This window comes from Phalacrocorax aristotelis, chromosome 1 (assembly GCF_949628215.1).
Source record: "Phalacrocorax aristotelis chromosome 1, bGulAri2.1, whole genome shotgun sequence".
NCBI lineage: Eukaryota > Metazoa > Chordata > Aves > Suliformes > Phalacrocoracidae > Phalacrocorax > Phalacrocorax aristotelis.
Genome location: NC_134276.1, coordinates 73,518,324 through 73,534,353, shown reverse-complemented (window position 1 = coordinate 73,534,353; position 16,030 = coordinate 73,518,324). Strand labels below are relative to the sequence as shown.

Below are 16,030 nucleotides of genomic sequence, written 5' to 3'. Positions count from 1 at the left end.
TGAATCTGTTAAAGAATGGGATTTCCCTCATTAAATCTGCAGAACCATGCTAAATTTACCTTTTAAGATGTACGGTTAAGATATGAAGAGCTCCCTTAAAATGATCACCTAATGATTACACTGGCTTAAATGCAATGGGAGAGCACTGAATGGAGGATTTAGTCCACCAGATTTAAGCATCTAGCTTGCACCTGAGTTTTAGGCATGCAGACAGTTTCCCTAAGTGTTTTCATGCCATTAATTATTGGTTTAGAGGACAAGGAACCTGGAATGTTTCTACTTAGAGCTCATGTCTTACCAAAATTTGGCACTTAAGGTCTCCCTTGGCCGAGTTCCTGCTTTTTCTTTAATTGTTTAGGAAGCAGGCACAGATACGGGAGGTTTCTGTCATTAGGTGTTTGCAATTTGAGTGGGTTCCCTTCAGGCAGGGGATTGTTTCTCCTTCCATCTTTGCACAATACCAGGCTCAGCTGAATCTTTTTGCAGTGGCTTGGGGCACCACTGTAATGTAAATATTCAATCTTAATATCTGTGATGGTTCTGAAATTCAGGATGAGAACCTGACCTGGCTGTGGGTCCACTGTTTAGGCACCCGTCTCCTTTGCATCTGTGGTTTTTTGCTCTAGGTGCCAGTAAGCAATGTTGTCAAGTGCAAGGGTTGTGTTTGGTGACGCTTAGGAAGAAGGCATCTGAAGACGCCTGCTAGTTGCATGACTTTCTTCAGAAGAGAAGTTCTCATATATTAAACTATCAAAAGCTTTGTGGCTTTAATATGGAGGTGCCTGACTCATGGGTTTTAATGTCTGTAGGACTGTATGCAAATTACATGCAGGCCATTCTTCCACTTCTTCCACCTCCTTGTGTGCTACCCATTTAGGAAGCCTCAATGCTAACCAGTACCTATCCATCCTGCTAAGTATAAGCAAGTGATAGTGTTCTCTCCCATTATATCTCTTTACTGGAAGAGTGATAAGAGTTTATTAGCATTTTTGGCAGTAAATATGGGAGTGTCGAGCGTCATACCACTTAAAATTAATACTCGCTATCTCTCTGAAACAGTCTTAGAGTTTTAAAATCAAGCTCTGGAAGACATCTTTTCCTTTGTTCAGTTTGTGTAAAGTTTCATTACATGTTCTGCTTTTATGTTTCATGTTGTTATCGCAACAACAAGTTTCTTGGCTGAAGAATCATTTATTCCGGGTAGTAAATGTTTCATTATAGTGAACAATAGTGAGGTTTCTTTCAACATGAGGTATAATGGAGGTAACACTGCCAAGAGAAGTTAAATTATTACTTCCACATTATAAACCTGAATCACTGAGGTTACCTAGGTAAATCTTTTTCACAGCAAGTTTGACTTGTAACAGAAAAATCAGTAGTTTTCAGAAAGTGTGAATTTAATCACAGAATCATATAATGCCCTGAGTTGGAAGAGACCCACGGGGATCATCAAGTCTAACTCCTGTCCCTGCACGGGGCAACCCCAAATTTACACCATAAATAAATAAAAAAAAAAGTACACCATAAATAAAAGGCACCTTTATGCCTCGTCTTTGCACATGCATTTGCTTCTAGCAACTGCAAGATACATTTGCGCTTGCTAATCCAAAAAGAAAAAAAAAAAAGACTATTTGAAGTCCATGAAAGCAAGAAAACTGCTAAGCGCCCTCAAAATAATGTGAAGATTAAGGGGTCTATTTAGAAACTTTGGTCATGGAGAGACTTTGTTCTCTTCAACATTTCTCAAGAACAAACTCTGTTAATCTGTTTTGTCTGATTAATATCAGATTCAGAGTCTTTTCATGATTTATTTTCATAGAAACAGATGTTATCATTTGTGGTGGAATGGAGACATATTCTGGGCATTATGTAACCTGCTTTGGCATTAACTTATGCTACATGTTTTTCCTTCGTTCTGCCACAACATTGTAATTGTACCCAAATGGTTCTCAACACGTTTCCATAGATACTTAGTGTGTTCAGACTTGGTGTAATATATGCTTTGGTCTCACAGATAGCTCTTGTTTTTAAACTCTGAGACCTGCTACATCTGTAGTTTTCGAATTGTAATTGGTACTGATCATAACACCACAGTTTTGTGCACGTATTTCAGTGCTGTCCACCGGCTCTGCTTTTGTAGCCTGTGATGAGTTACGCAAAATCTCTGCTTACCACCGAGCTGTTAATATAGAGCTGTGGGCTCAGTTTGTGTGAACCCTCTCCACATCTGCCGGAGTGTCAGGAGGAGAGGTGGCGGGTTGAAGGTGAGGGAAAGAACAGACAATTTGGGAGAACTGTGAGCGTGAAAGACCTGTTGAGAAACAGCTAGATGCTGGAGCCTCCCTAAAGATAGTTTGGCCTGATGTGGCACTTCTGTGCTTGCATTACAATTTAAGATAGTCCTCCTGGAGTTGCTGCTCTGCTTGGGCCCTGCCAATTATCCTCAAGTATTTTTAGTTAGCTTGATCCCAACCAGGAGACTTGTCATGGCACTTGTAGCCAACTGATTTGAACATGTTTTAAGCCACTGAAGGCAGAGATGAGCCTGATAAATTCTTTAGTGCTACCCCACTCTATTTCTGCCTCCTGAGATGGAAAGGAATGACCCGGCTGACATCATGAACAGCTCCAAAGTATGCCCTGTAGACAACAACTCTTTGGCCTGTCTTTTGTGGAGGGCTTTTCTTCTTCCACAGGCTTGATTTCTTGCTGTGTTTCTTTTAAATCCTACTGGTTCAGTGACCAACCTCAGTTGGCAGGGAAGGCAAAGGAGCCTGATTTCTTTTGAAGTGAAGACAATTGTTACTTCAAAAGCAGGTCAGCGGATGGGCTTGGACTGGAAAACAGTATTTCATTTGGATGTTTTGAGAAGCTTAAAAACCTCTGGGCCACAGGCGCAGCCTGGGTGGGAAGCGGTATGCTGTGTAAGCCAGACTGAGCGCCCCAAAAGGTTCAGGAGAACATCTTCTGTCTTGTGCTAAAGGTCTTTTACATGCCCTGCTGAGATGAATACAGGAGCCTATGTTGGGACTACGCTAGGGCAGTGTTACACAGAAGCACAGGTGACCCAGCTACTCACTGCAATTTGTGGAGCAAATCTGTGTCAGTCATTCCCACTCATTAACTGTAATTTTTGTCAGTGGAGAAGTATAGGAAGCAAGAAATGATTGCCTAGTAGTCCCACCTTCTCAATTTGACATAAAATTCCTAGTATGCAGGCCTTGCACAAGGGAAATAGATCACAGCTTCGTGTTCATGGCCTTCACATTTCCTGCCAAGTAGCGCTTGTGGTATTTTCCCCAGACTCAGAAAAAAAAAAAGAAGAGAGAAGATTCCTCTTAAATTTTATGTATGTGTAGTTTTGTTATCTCTCTTTCGGTATGGTCATTTTGAAAAATTCCTTATTATACCAAAACAGTGAACAGCTATTCATAAGAAGAAAACAGTTATTTTTGTAATCTTTAAGTAGAGGCAGTTTGAAATCTTCAGCCTTTTGTAGATAAAAACTGATGTCTACCTGGGCAGAAAAGGAAAAATTATGGGCATGATCTTTATCAGCTCATGCTGCAAAGGAGACCAGAAAGGGAAAAGTATGGTTAATAGGAAAATAAAATGCAATTTCTGAGTTTCTGTGTTTCTAAATTTAAAATTAACGTTTAAAGAAAAAATCATCAATGTATTTAATTTTCTTTAGTTTTTGCTGTTAACCAAAGCCAATCTCAAATTTGGCACAACCCTGCAAGCTGTTCTGCTTCAAAACAGAGCATAGGCCAAATGTATGCAGTAGGTAGATTAATACAAATTTTTAATAGCAGTTAAAATAATTCCATGTTCATACACTTGGAAGGATGTTGCAGACTTTCCCTTGTATGTTCAAAAGTGGATATGCTGTGATATCTGCATTTCATTGTTCAGAGAGACCATGAACCTCTAGAGGAGTTTGACTCCTGCCAGGGCTGCGTTTGTTCTTGGCTAACAGCGTTGACGTTGATGCAGCTGCGCCAGCTTACTTTTTAGCCATCCATCTCTAGATTTCAGTCAATTTCTACCTGTAATAATATGCTCAGAAAAGTGAAAGCACTGGCAAGTTCTGCTTCCGATTGTGGCAGAGAGGAGCATGAAGATCTGTGTGACTTTGGGTTTAAACCACAGCAGACAGATAGATTCTTTGCATGCAGATGTGTTGATAAAGATAGGTTGTGTACAGGAAGCTGGACATTTTTAATATGTGAACCCAAAACAACACATTACAGTAGCTGGGCATAGCTGTCTGGAATTACTTGTTCATCATGGTGATTTAACTGGTCAGTACCCACAGTATCTATTCTTTTTGCAGAATGTCAGTAGTTCATGACAGCATATTGATTTGGAAGACTTTTGTCTAACTCTCCAGATTTGAAAAATAACAATTAGTATCTCTGACCTCTTCCTGTGGTTCATCATAGTTTGCAGCTTCAGCTTCTTGTAGCATCAACCTTAAGTTTGTCATAGGTACTAAAAACATACCTTCAGGCTTGTGATAAGCGAAGACAGATAGAACTAACATTGTGAGGTGTCAGCTTCTGGCCTAAATATCCATGTCAGGGGTTCCTGCAACTGTGGGAGGGGGATGGACCACTAACTGAGATGCTGCCTCCCAGTCCTGTGCTCCTGCCAGAATTCATTGAGCCCTTCAATAAAATATTCTAGAAGGTCATACGATGTTTACTTAAACTTGCCCAAGGCTTTTGTTGGAGACCCCCTTGCAAGCAGTCCGGGAAGCCCTGTCCTGAGACTGCAGAGGACTGTCATCGACCACACAGTAGTGATGGAGTCAGGACAAAGCAAGAATAAATGGCAAGGTCCCAGAGAAATAGACCAAGGTATCTGTTTGAAACATTAATTTATCAGCTGGGTAATTACAAAAGGAAAGACAGCAAAATCTGCAGATGATTTTAGGATATTAAAGACCAGAGACAGGAAGGCCCTTCAGAAGCACCTACCAGGTAAATGGACAGACAGGACCCTGCCATGAAAAATCATGCTGACTGTTGGATGAGTAAAGAGTACCCACCCACACTGCAGCATTTTGTTGATATTCTGTAAGAGCGTGTAGGGTGTGGTCTCCATTACCTAAATGCCTGCAAGTGCAAGGAGGTGGTCCCTGGGATCTGGTGTTCATTCCAGTCCTGTGTGTCGAATAGTTAGTATCCTCCAAGCCTGGCCATTACTGTGAAGAGCTTAGCAGAAATGTCTGCTTAAATGGTACGTTTGCTCGTAAGATCAAAAGTGTACTGAGCCATTTGAAAACAACACCAAACACACAGTGATGCACATATGCCCACCCATGGATATACTGTGTTTAGTTCAGGTTTTCTGTCACAGCAGGCCAGTGCAATGTACATCATTAGAGACACGGAAGGGGCCCCTTCTGGAGAGCGACTGGAAGAATAATGTCTGTGAGGAAACACTGAGGCAAAACTGCTCAAATCCCTGAATTTCAAATAAAACTTAAATCAATATTCTTGTATGCCACACCTTACAAACACAAAGGAAAGTTAAATTTTAAGACAGCTTTCTTTTATAAGCGTGGCATTCCTAACTCTCTATATTATATAACTTTTGCAATTTACTGGCACAATATACCAGAAGAATAAACATCTAGTAGGTGATATAAAACTGGGATGACAAAATCCTGTCTCTGCAGAAGTCAATGGCAAAATTGTAGCTGTATCAACAGGGTCACTTGGCGCGTTTGTGCTGGGTAGCGGTACGACAGGTGAGCTACCCTGTGTGCTCGGAAGAGTGGGCTGGACATGTTAAAGGAATGCTTGTAAAGGACTGATGTATTTATAGTGCATCTAGGATCTGAACTGCCCCATCTGAGGTGAGTATCGTGCTGTATGTACTCTGCAGAGAGTACTTGCAGTGACCACTCACTGACTGCAGTGAGACAAGTCTGAGCTCAGCGCTGTGCTGAGGACAAAGAGCAACCCTGTCTGAGGAGGGTTACGAAGTAATTTTCCATGCGGACAGTAATTTTCTGTGCACCACTGGTCCTTGTTAGCAGAGAACTGACCAAGTGGAATATCGGACCAAATTGTTCCCATGTGGCTTATGAAAGGGGCTCTGCCCGAGGTGCATGTGCAGGAGGTCTTGCGTTCCTATATTTGCTGAATCACATAATGCTTTGCGTTAGAAGGGACTTTCAAAGATCTCCTAGTCCAACCCCCCTGCCATGGACAGGAACATCCTTCACTAGATCAGGTTGCTCAAGGCCCCATCCAGCTTGACCTTGAACGCTTCCAATGATGGGGCATCCACAGCTTCTCTGGGCAACCTGTTCCAGTGTCTCACCACCCTCATTGTAAAAAAATTTCTTCCTATGTCCCATTGAAATCTACCCTCTTTCAATTTAAAACCTTTGCTCCTTGTCATGTCACTACGGGCCTTGGTAAAAAGTCTCTCTCAGCCTTTGTCATAAGCCCCTTTTATAGATTGAAAAGCCTCAGTAAGGTGTCACTGGAGCGTTCTCTTCTCCAGGCTGAGCAACTTCATTTATTCCAGCAGAGCCTTTTGGCCTTGTGTTGCTCGATATCCACCCTTCCTGCCACAGAGTATATAGTTGTGGCAGTTGCTAAGCACATGGGAGATGAGGAAATGCTAAAATAGCAATACTTCTCAAACAAAAGAAGTTAAATAAAAAATAGTAGTGCTTATAGCATAGTACGGGTCTATGTGCTTTTTTTAGCCTGGTCGTACTTCTATACTGCTATGCATTGTACATGCATTTGAACATCACCCAGTTTCACCACTAAATTAAAAAGGATGAAGAGCAACGGCCACGTGTGGAGGGATTTGGAGTTACAGATTGCATGGCTAACAAACCCTTCAGATCTGCGGTGCAGTGATTTGTTCTATGTTATAGCATACTGGGTTTCAAGCAATTCATACTCATTAGCAGGAAAAGTTAAATGTTGGTTTCGGCCTCAGTAGGAAGGGAATGGGTAATACCAGCAGCTAATATGTAAATTACTTTCCCTTGTTAGACTATTGTGTTTTACACGTGGCTGTTATTAATCCTCGTCAGGCTTTATCAAAATAGAAATCGTAGTCATAATTTTAATTCCTCCCTTTATAAACTGGATGTTAGGAAAGGACAACAAAGAAATTCTGGGAGGTAAAAGCCGATCTGATACATCATTGTTGTGTTACCTGGCATGTTATTGTTCAGGATTTAGTCTAAATACACGAATAAAAGCCAATTAAGTTACTAATTCCTGTAACACCAGCGAAGGCATTACAGGGATGAATTAGGCATGGCATGTTACTCCAAAGTAACAACACTGGCAGGGCTTGCATGTTTCCACTTGGTTACAAATCTATTCACATTGCTACTGGAAGTGATGTATTTTAAAATAATATACTTCAAAGAACATAAAATAGCTGCCACCACCCCCTACCCCATCAGAATCCCATTCTGCCAGCTGAAGTACCGTCACAGGAGACAGACTGTGGTGACAGTGACAGTACCAGCGCTGACAGCCATCTCGGAGCTCACACGGCAAAAGGCCACCTGACAGCTTAGAAAAGTGTCAGAATAGCAGCTTCTGATTTTCAGGAGGTATTTTACCAAGTTAATATTGTGGCTGTTTTAAAATCAATTTGTTTCAAAAACACAGCAGAAGAAAGCAATTTACAGAAATGCCAAGAAAGCACGTAAGTATGTGCGTGTCCTGAAACGAAAACCTTGAATTTTAGCTAGAATTAATTAAGCAATCACCTGTTCCTTTTTTCTCTTGCTCTCAAGAAAAAGTTAAAAAAAAAAAACAACCAAAAAAAAAAAGTAAACTAGCATGACCTTTAAAACTAGAGAGATTTAGTGTCTGTATCTAAATGAACAACACATCAGTGTTTCAGGTGGGTCAGTCTTCAAATTGACAAAGAAACTATACTCCAGAATAAAAAGTACAGAGTAACTAAACAGAAATTAGCTATGTAACAGATGGTGCTATGGCTAGAATGGAGATACTGCAGAAGTATTTAAAAGAAATGGCAGTGCCCTTTCCCAGTAGACCAGTTGGGACTGCGTTTTACCACATGACATGTCCTTGTGATTCTAGGTTTAGTGATATGTTGTGGAAATTCCTTTCTGTTACAAATTTTTGGCTCCTATGTCCCAATATCACGTGCATCCCCATACAAAGTTTGTCCCTGTTGGAAAGAGGGAACAAGGGGAAGCTGCGAGTGCATCGGGGCGGGGGGTGTGTGTGTGATGGAGCATGTTCAGGAACTGTGCCAAGCAGGTGTCCTGTGCCCAAGCCCGCTCTCAGTTTCTCTGTTGCCATGAGAGTGTGCGAGTCCTTTTCACCTGATACATTCAGCGGCCTGCTCCCCTTCGTGCGGTCAGACGGATGGCTCAGAGCATGGAGGGAGGGAAAGGAGAGTATGCGAATCTCCTGCTTACCCCGCTTAGCCAGGTCTAGTATCCATATGTCCTCTGGGCCTTAAAATTGTGTCTTGGGAGCTTAGACCTGGTTCTGAGTTAGTGGGAGGTGGCTGCCTGGCAGTCTGCATTGCTTTTTCCTGGTGTAACTTGAGGGTACCTGAGGACCTTCCAAAGGCACTGTGATCCTGTTAGAAATAAAACCAGATCTTATCGGAGGCACCCCAGGCTGTGTAGTTTTTTTATATATGTAAATGTCTTTTCTTTTTCCAGAAATGAGAAGAAATATATAAGCAGATACTGGAAAGAAGTGGAAGTTGGAGACTTCGTGCAGCTTCGCTGTAATGAAATTATACCTGCTGACATACTGCTGCTCTCCTCAAGTGATCCCGATGGGCTGTGCCATATAGAAACAGCTAATCTGGATGGCGAAACTAACTTAAAACAAAGACAGGTGGTGAGGAGGTTCTTGGAGCTGGTAAGTCACCATTCCTAACTCTCATTTAAGATAAGAATTTGTTTCAGGTAAGTAAACGATTCACCAATCCACTCCACACCAGCTAAATCTGCTTGTTCTAGTAGTCCTAATGAATTACTGTTATGGTTGTCATTAAAATACTAGCACTTGCCAACAGCTGTCCTCATCATAGTATCAGAAGTTTTACCATAATTTTTCCCTGAATTTGAATAGGAATTATTTGGGGCAATTGTGTGTGGTTGGAAAATGTTGGGAGATTTTAATGGATTCTATTGTAGCTTGACTTTTGAAAACACAATTTAACTGCCCAGTAAGAAGATATTTAAATATAAACAACTACTTTTCCTGCCTACAAACCAGATCAGTTTCAATTAGGAGTTTTGCCTGAAACTCCCCATTGCAGAATATCCCTCCAGCACTTGGAGCATTAAAAGCTTGTAAGATTTAAAGGGATAGCATACATGCATTCTGGAGGTGTCTGTGCTGAAAAAGTGTTTTACTGCTCTCTCACTGTGCTTATCTCTCCCCAACAGCACTATTTTGAAACAAAATGAAATGCAAAACAAAATCCATATCACTTACTGTCAGCAGAATTAGAGGAAATTACCTGAAGTTTTACTTGCTTTAATAATCTTGTTGAAATAATGTTTATTTGTATGCCCTCTTCTCCCGTCCCTCTTGCCAGCTAACCACAGTTTCCTGTATTCTGTCAGAAAGAAAAAAAAATTATTTTCTAGAACTCAGCTACATCTTTTTTCATAGTAGCTCTTCTCATTTGAAAGATTTTGCAAACAATGGGAGCTGCTGCCATTACCATTGTCATCAAAGGTAACTACAGCAGCTTATAGTACTGAGGTAGCTCAGCATTAATGAAGTTGCAATCCAGCCAGCAGGATAAAAATCAACGTGCCTTCCAAATAATTCTTTATGGTAGATAGAGCCTTTCTCTGAATAGCTTGTAAAAATGTGAGATAAAGACTTGTTTAATCATCAGTGATTTCCACATAGAATTTAGACATGACACGGCAGCTACTGCCACGGCAAAAAGTTTAATCAGCTACAGGCCAAATATTTCAAAAACTCTGATTGTTTCAAAGCAGCTAATTGAATTGCATCTCAAACGTCCCATCCTGTTCCCACTGAGAGGAAATTTCTCCCACTGGGTAGAGCTCCAGGGAGGTACTCAGATGATGTGTCCCAATCCTCTGCCAGCATAGACTTCCTACGTGACCTCAGGCATGTTATGTAGGACAAAAACTAGAGATTGCATATAGGTTAGTGAATACAGGGATGCTTTTGTATTTGGGCGTGCAGTTATAAGTTAAGGGCATGTCCTAGCTCTATCTCAAAGAAAGACCTGGGAAGGCACCAGTTCTTCCACTCATCTACAGCAGATGGTTGGATTTCTCTGATCCAACACCATCTGACACACAGCAGGAGGTGTTGGTAAACACAGTGAAAGGAATTGATGTGTCCAAGTACAGATCATCACAAGACTGGCTTTCAAGAGCCTTGCTGCTCGCAGGAGGCCCTTATACTACATCAGGATCCCCGGCTTCCTGGTGGCAGAGTCATGGTTCAGCACTAGGAATGTGTTTCCTGGAAGCTGGCAGGCCTGAGAGGTGACCTGCTGACCCTACAGACTGTCCTGCTCCTGGGAGCTGTGACGCCTAGATGTGTGTGTGCCTGAGCAATCAGCTGTGGATCACTCTTCTGTCTTTAACCAGCGAACACATGCATGCATTAATACAGCAGGAAAACCAGAGGGAGTACCCCTGCAATCTCGTGTTTGGCATACTTGCTAAGGTTTAAATTACTGATTGAAACCAGGCAGCTAAAGACTTCAAGCCTGGGTTTTGTATAGTTTGGCAAAACCTGTAACCTTTAGACTGTTAGTGGAAGTGAGCAGCAGTGCCGTTTCCTCCTCAAACAGGTTATCAGAGACTGAAGTGGGCCCTGTTAGGGAATAAAGCTGAGGAAACAGTGTCTACCTAGGGAAGCAAAGCTAGGTTTATGTGCCATGCATCTCAGCACATCAGGGTATACGTGGCATAGCTTGCTGATTTCCCATAGGAAATCAGTTACCATATTGATACTTAGAGTCAGCTTTGTAGACACCTAACACACTTTGCATTTCCAGACTATCCTCCTTCCGTGTTGTAGTTCATTGTGTTATAAGACAATTATGGAACTTTTCTATCTCAGAAGCGTGCTCCAAAATACGTGGATAGATAATTTTTTAAAATAAATTTTAGATCACAAGATGCCTAGCTACAATAGCAGTGAGGTCCATAGTAAATTGTTGGGGTTAAACTGGGGTCAATGACAGAAAGCTTATTCATTCCAATGAAAACAGGGCTGGGCCCCAAAAAGTCAAGTATTGAAAGCTTGTGAGAAGACCACATGTGACTACCTCCCTCTCTTAAAATAGCTGAAAAAGCAGGAAATGTCCAAGCCTTGGTTCCTGCAACTAAGTTGTAGGCAAAGTGCACACCTGCAAGTACCGAATCCTCAGCAGCTGCAGCATCACAGAGCCTCTCTGTAACAGCATCCATAAGTTATCCAGCAGAATACTTGCCATTGTCATTAAAGTCCTGGCCAAAGCCTGTCTGAGCATGCTGTTAATTCATGCAGTGGCATTAGCATCCTCACCCCATACTAGTAGGGATAGGCTCTTAGTGGTTCTTGAAGGTGTTGCCCTGCTGAGAGGCAATCAGCAATGGGATAGCGGCAGCTGACTGGGAAATGTGGGATAAATACTAGGCCCACAGCCAAGTAGCATGGAATAGCAAGGTGATGCCCATTTTTTGGAGTGCAGTTCAGTTCCTGTCTGGTTATGTCTTAAGTTGCCCCAACTGGAGAGAACTTATTGTTAGATCTCATAAAATACTTTGGAAGACCAACATTTTCTTTCACCAAATGCTGACCATCCTTTCACCAAACCTCAGAGAAGTTAATTCCCAAATCTTTGACAGGACCCGCATCCCAACCTGTTCACGCATTGGACAAGAATGCTTTTACATTTTTATATTACCGTTGTACTCAGCAGAACAACTCTCAGTTATGTTTATAGCTGTTTGGTTCTGTGTCATTCTGCAGTCCTGTTGTTCAAGCAGGAAAACAAACAAATAGATTATGTAGTCCTGACCCTCTCTTTCCCACACTGCTAAACTCTTCCCCCACCCGCCTTACAGAATGACATGTCTGGTCATGTGGTTTATCATAGGACAAGAAACACAGATTTTTTGGAAGCTTCTTCTTAAAATATCAGCTGTCTATAGCTGCCTTTGAATAATGTCTCTGTAGCAGTATCTAGAGCATTTTAAAGAAGCTGTGTTACAAAGCTTGGCCTTTCTGTGTTCCTTAGATGAACTAACTGATAGCTTCCAGGCACGTGCCTGTGAAGCAGGTCGATGAAGGATAGCTATTTCTATACCCGTCACTCCGCTGGGCATGGGAAAGGAGTGGGGGTGGAGGTAGGAACAGTTGTTTTACGCCACTTTTATGCTTTCCTGATTCTGTCCCTGCCCTGTGCCCACCCATGCAATTTACAGTCCCACAGGTCTGTGATGAGCTGCTTGCAACACAGAGCCTCTTTGCCAGCTTGGAGTCGCTGAAGTGGGGTGTGTGCTGGGCAGTCCTCTCGCAACCGCAGCACTCTCTCCAAATGCCCTCTCCAGAGGCCAGCAAGCCCCGCGATGTTAGTTCAGTACAGCTGTCTTCTGGAAGGGCAGCCATCCTGCCAGCATGCTCTGAAGGATCTTTGTGTGTCTCTCTTCAGCATTAAGAGCATGAAAGGTCCATAGCCTCAGAGAGTAAAACGTCTTACAGTTTCCCCCTTCCAAACCCTTGTTCAGGAAAGTACCATTGTGATCTCTTTTTAGCCTGACTCTTGAAGTAGCAATAAGCAATTATAGAAGCTGTTCTCTATCCTTGTCTCCAGTGCTTTGCAGGCATTATTTTACTCTAAACATATGCTCAGAAGATCCAAGATCAGCATTTGTGGGCATGGACTGGATCTCTCTGCTTGCGAATTCCAAGAAACTGTTTTCCTTTATAGTGCAAGTGACCAGAAATTTTGCTTATTTTAGTGCTGCTTTGATTTGTCTGAGTAATTTATAGTAGACTGGGAACATACTGCTTGTTAGCTTTGCGTGTTTGTTAACGAATGTGATCTGTCTGACACAAACCTGTACTTTCTGTACTTGATTCTGCACCCTATCGATACACAAGCTGTGAGAAAGAGTCGCCTCTGAAGATACCAGTTTGAATATATACCTTGTTGTTGTACACTCAAAATAGTCAAGAAAAAAAATCAATGAGTGAGTAGGTTAAAAAAGAGAAAAGGAAACAGGAGATTTTTTTGAAGGCCTTGACATCTTTTCCTCCAAGACTTTAAATACTATGGTCTTGTTATCCAGCTACTACAGTGACAGGGTGTGCTAGAAATGTTTAAAATAGTCAGAAATGTACTTCTGCATGCTCTGTCTTTAAAGCCAAAGGACAGTGGACTGTCTTCACACTGAAACACAGATCAGATCCATGTGTGCAGCATGACACACTGGTGAGAGCAGCTAGGAGAAAGCACTGTGCGAAATCCCACTGTGAGTGATCTAACAGTGTTAGCAGTGACCAGTAAGCAACTCTTGGAAAAAAGTGAGTGTTTCTTGGTATTTCACCAGTTTCCTTCTAATTTCTAACCCACCCTCACTGCTGCCTAGTCACAGCAGCCATTTCTGGTGCACTAGATCTAATAGGAGACCCAGTAGGCAGGAGGAATCAATGTGTTTTCTGTGCTACTCTGCAGGCTGCCGTGCCACCACACCCTCCACAGTTGCTTATGGAATGTTTTCCGTCCATCTGAGACGCCGTGTCAGCCGCTCTTCAGAGTGGATAAGCAGATACAGCTTGGGCTGTAAGAGCTCAAAACTCCCTTTCAGGTTTCATAAACTTGATTTAGGATATTTTGATAGTATGAATCTAGACTCATGAAAAACATTTACATTTTCTTGCTGCCTTGTAGTATGAAACAAACAAAATACTCCACTGTTTTTACTCAGTGTGCCTTTTAACAAAATCCACAAAGACGCACTGTGGATTCTGGGGCAGCTTATGGTTTATTAACCGCTGGCCATGTCCTGGATGTTTATGTGGAAAGCTTCAGTTCAGCTGAAAGCTAAGCTAAATCTAGCAGCTGCCATCCCCTGTGAGAAGGTGCGTGTATCTCTCTGAGGGCTGGTGGGGATGGGTTTTTTTGCCTCTCATTTTCTCCTAAGAGTAGACCTTTGTTCAAAACAAGCTTGTACTAGCATGATTAAACAGGTTTAGATAAGCCTTGCAGATGACTTTGTGGCTGCTTATTTACTTTGTCTAAAAAGCACATCTGAATTTGGTGTCTGCCTGTTTGGGAGGGTTCATTTGCATGCAGACTAGCACCAAAATAACTCGTCAGTCTGATTTCCTCACAAGTCAGTATGTGAACTCTTCTGGAATATGTATATACTCAGAGCCTATGCTTACTGAAGGCACGTTTGCTCATCTTTCCCAGCCTGGAAGCTGGGCTGAATTGACAGATCCAGCTTTCATTCCAGCCCTACCTGTTTTTCCACAGTGCTGGAAGCATGCTGAGTACAGCTGGACTTAGAGGAACCGTCCCACAGCTCCCTGTTCCAAGCATGAAGCCCTTTATACCATCTCTTTCTCTCTGTGTGAGTCCTAGGCAGAAACTGGTCCAGAAGAGAAGGCTGTTTTTCTAGAAGGGCTGTACTGTAAGCCTGACTGTTGTTGGCTGCAGGCTGCTCTATGTATGAGGTGCTTTGGGAAGGGCAACTCCTGCTAATTGCATGAAAACACAGGGCAGCCATGGTATCTCAGTGTAGATGTTCCTTTTGCATTCAGATTTTCTCCATCTGCATTGGTTATACTAGCCCAGTTTGACAGAACAGCTGAAGTTAAACCAGCACAACTCCCAGGCAGACTCGTTTTCAACTCATCTGCATCTGCTGGTATGAGCTTCTTATCCCAAAGTGTCTGATTGAGTCTTCTAAAGCAGAACATGAATAGGCATAGCTATACTCTCCCTGTCACTCCTTGTCCCACTAATACCCTCTGGCTGTCATCCACCTGAAGTTAGTGGGAATAGTACACTATTATAATCAAGTCAACGTGAACTAATCAGCATATTCAGTGTTGTTTAGACTGTAAGTACCTTGACAGGGTAGAATCAGGCCACAAAAACAGTGAATATCTCTCTGTCATCTTGTGGGGGTTAACGCTTTGCCTATCTTTTTTGCAGTATTTTGAGAAGGTCCACAAAGCTAGGAGAAGTGGCTCCAAAATTCCAGATATGCACATGTTAAAACAGCAGTTTAGGGCTCCATCCCACACGTTGCCAAAATTAGATTTCCCTGAGGGAAAAGAGAGTTAAAAAAAATAAGCAAACTTGCAGAAGAAAACAATGTTTTCCCCTATGCACTACTAGAATGTTATAGTCAAAACTATTTTTTTTAGTTTTACCTTTAGCTGAAGATTTAGTGAAACAAGCCTTTTAAGAAGACTTGTGTTTGTCAGTGCAAAATGCGAGCGTGTCACGCCCTGCAAAGACCTTTGTTTGAGGTCATGCTTTGAATGTTCAGTAGGTTTCCTTGATGAGGCTTGAAAAGTTCTACACCTATACTATTGTATATTTTTTTTGGGTAGTGCCATGTTCAGAGATGACTTGTGTGGAAACTGTGGACATGTCTAGTTAAAGAGGAAGCAACTACTGTCTCTCTAATAGAGAAACAGACATATAGCAGCTGCAGGCAGAACAGCCTGGTGCAGAGCAGGACCAAGTTGGTGCTTTGGCAAACTCTTGTGTGAGCTAAAAGACCTAAAGGAACTCACCCTACCATTTTACTGTGGCATTTAGTCAGCAGTCTCACATTGGGAGGTATGGGGAAATAAAAAACTCAAGAATGATGGTTCACTTCCTCCTTGGTCAGCTTTAAGCAAGGTTATCGTCCCTTTCTAGTTTCTATTGTGCAGGTGTGCAGGCTGCAAGTTTGACTGCTGAGAGAGAGTTTCATTAGAGGGACAAAGAATTTGAATAACTGTAAGAATAAAATCTTGGTTATCTTAATCTAAGC

At 42.1% G+C, this 16,030-nt stretch overlaps 1 protein-coding gene across 1 annotated transcript in view; it reads left to right on the top strand.

Moving 5' to 3' along the window:
- ATP10A (ATPase phospholipid transporting 10A (putative)) overlaps window positions 1-16,030 on the top strand; it is a 116,951-nt gene that overhangs the window by 38,644 nt on the left and 62,277 nt on the right. The window contains exon 2 of the mRNA XM_075093560.1: window positions 8,699-8,903. Within this exon, the coding sequence (XP_074949661.1) occupies window positions 8,699-8,903 (205 nt within the window). The remainder of the gene's footprint in view (window positions 1-8,698; window positions 8,904-16,030) is intronic.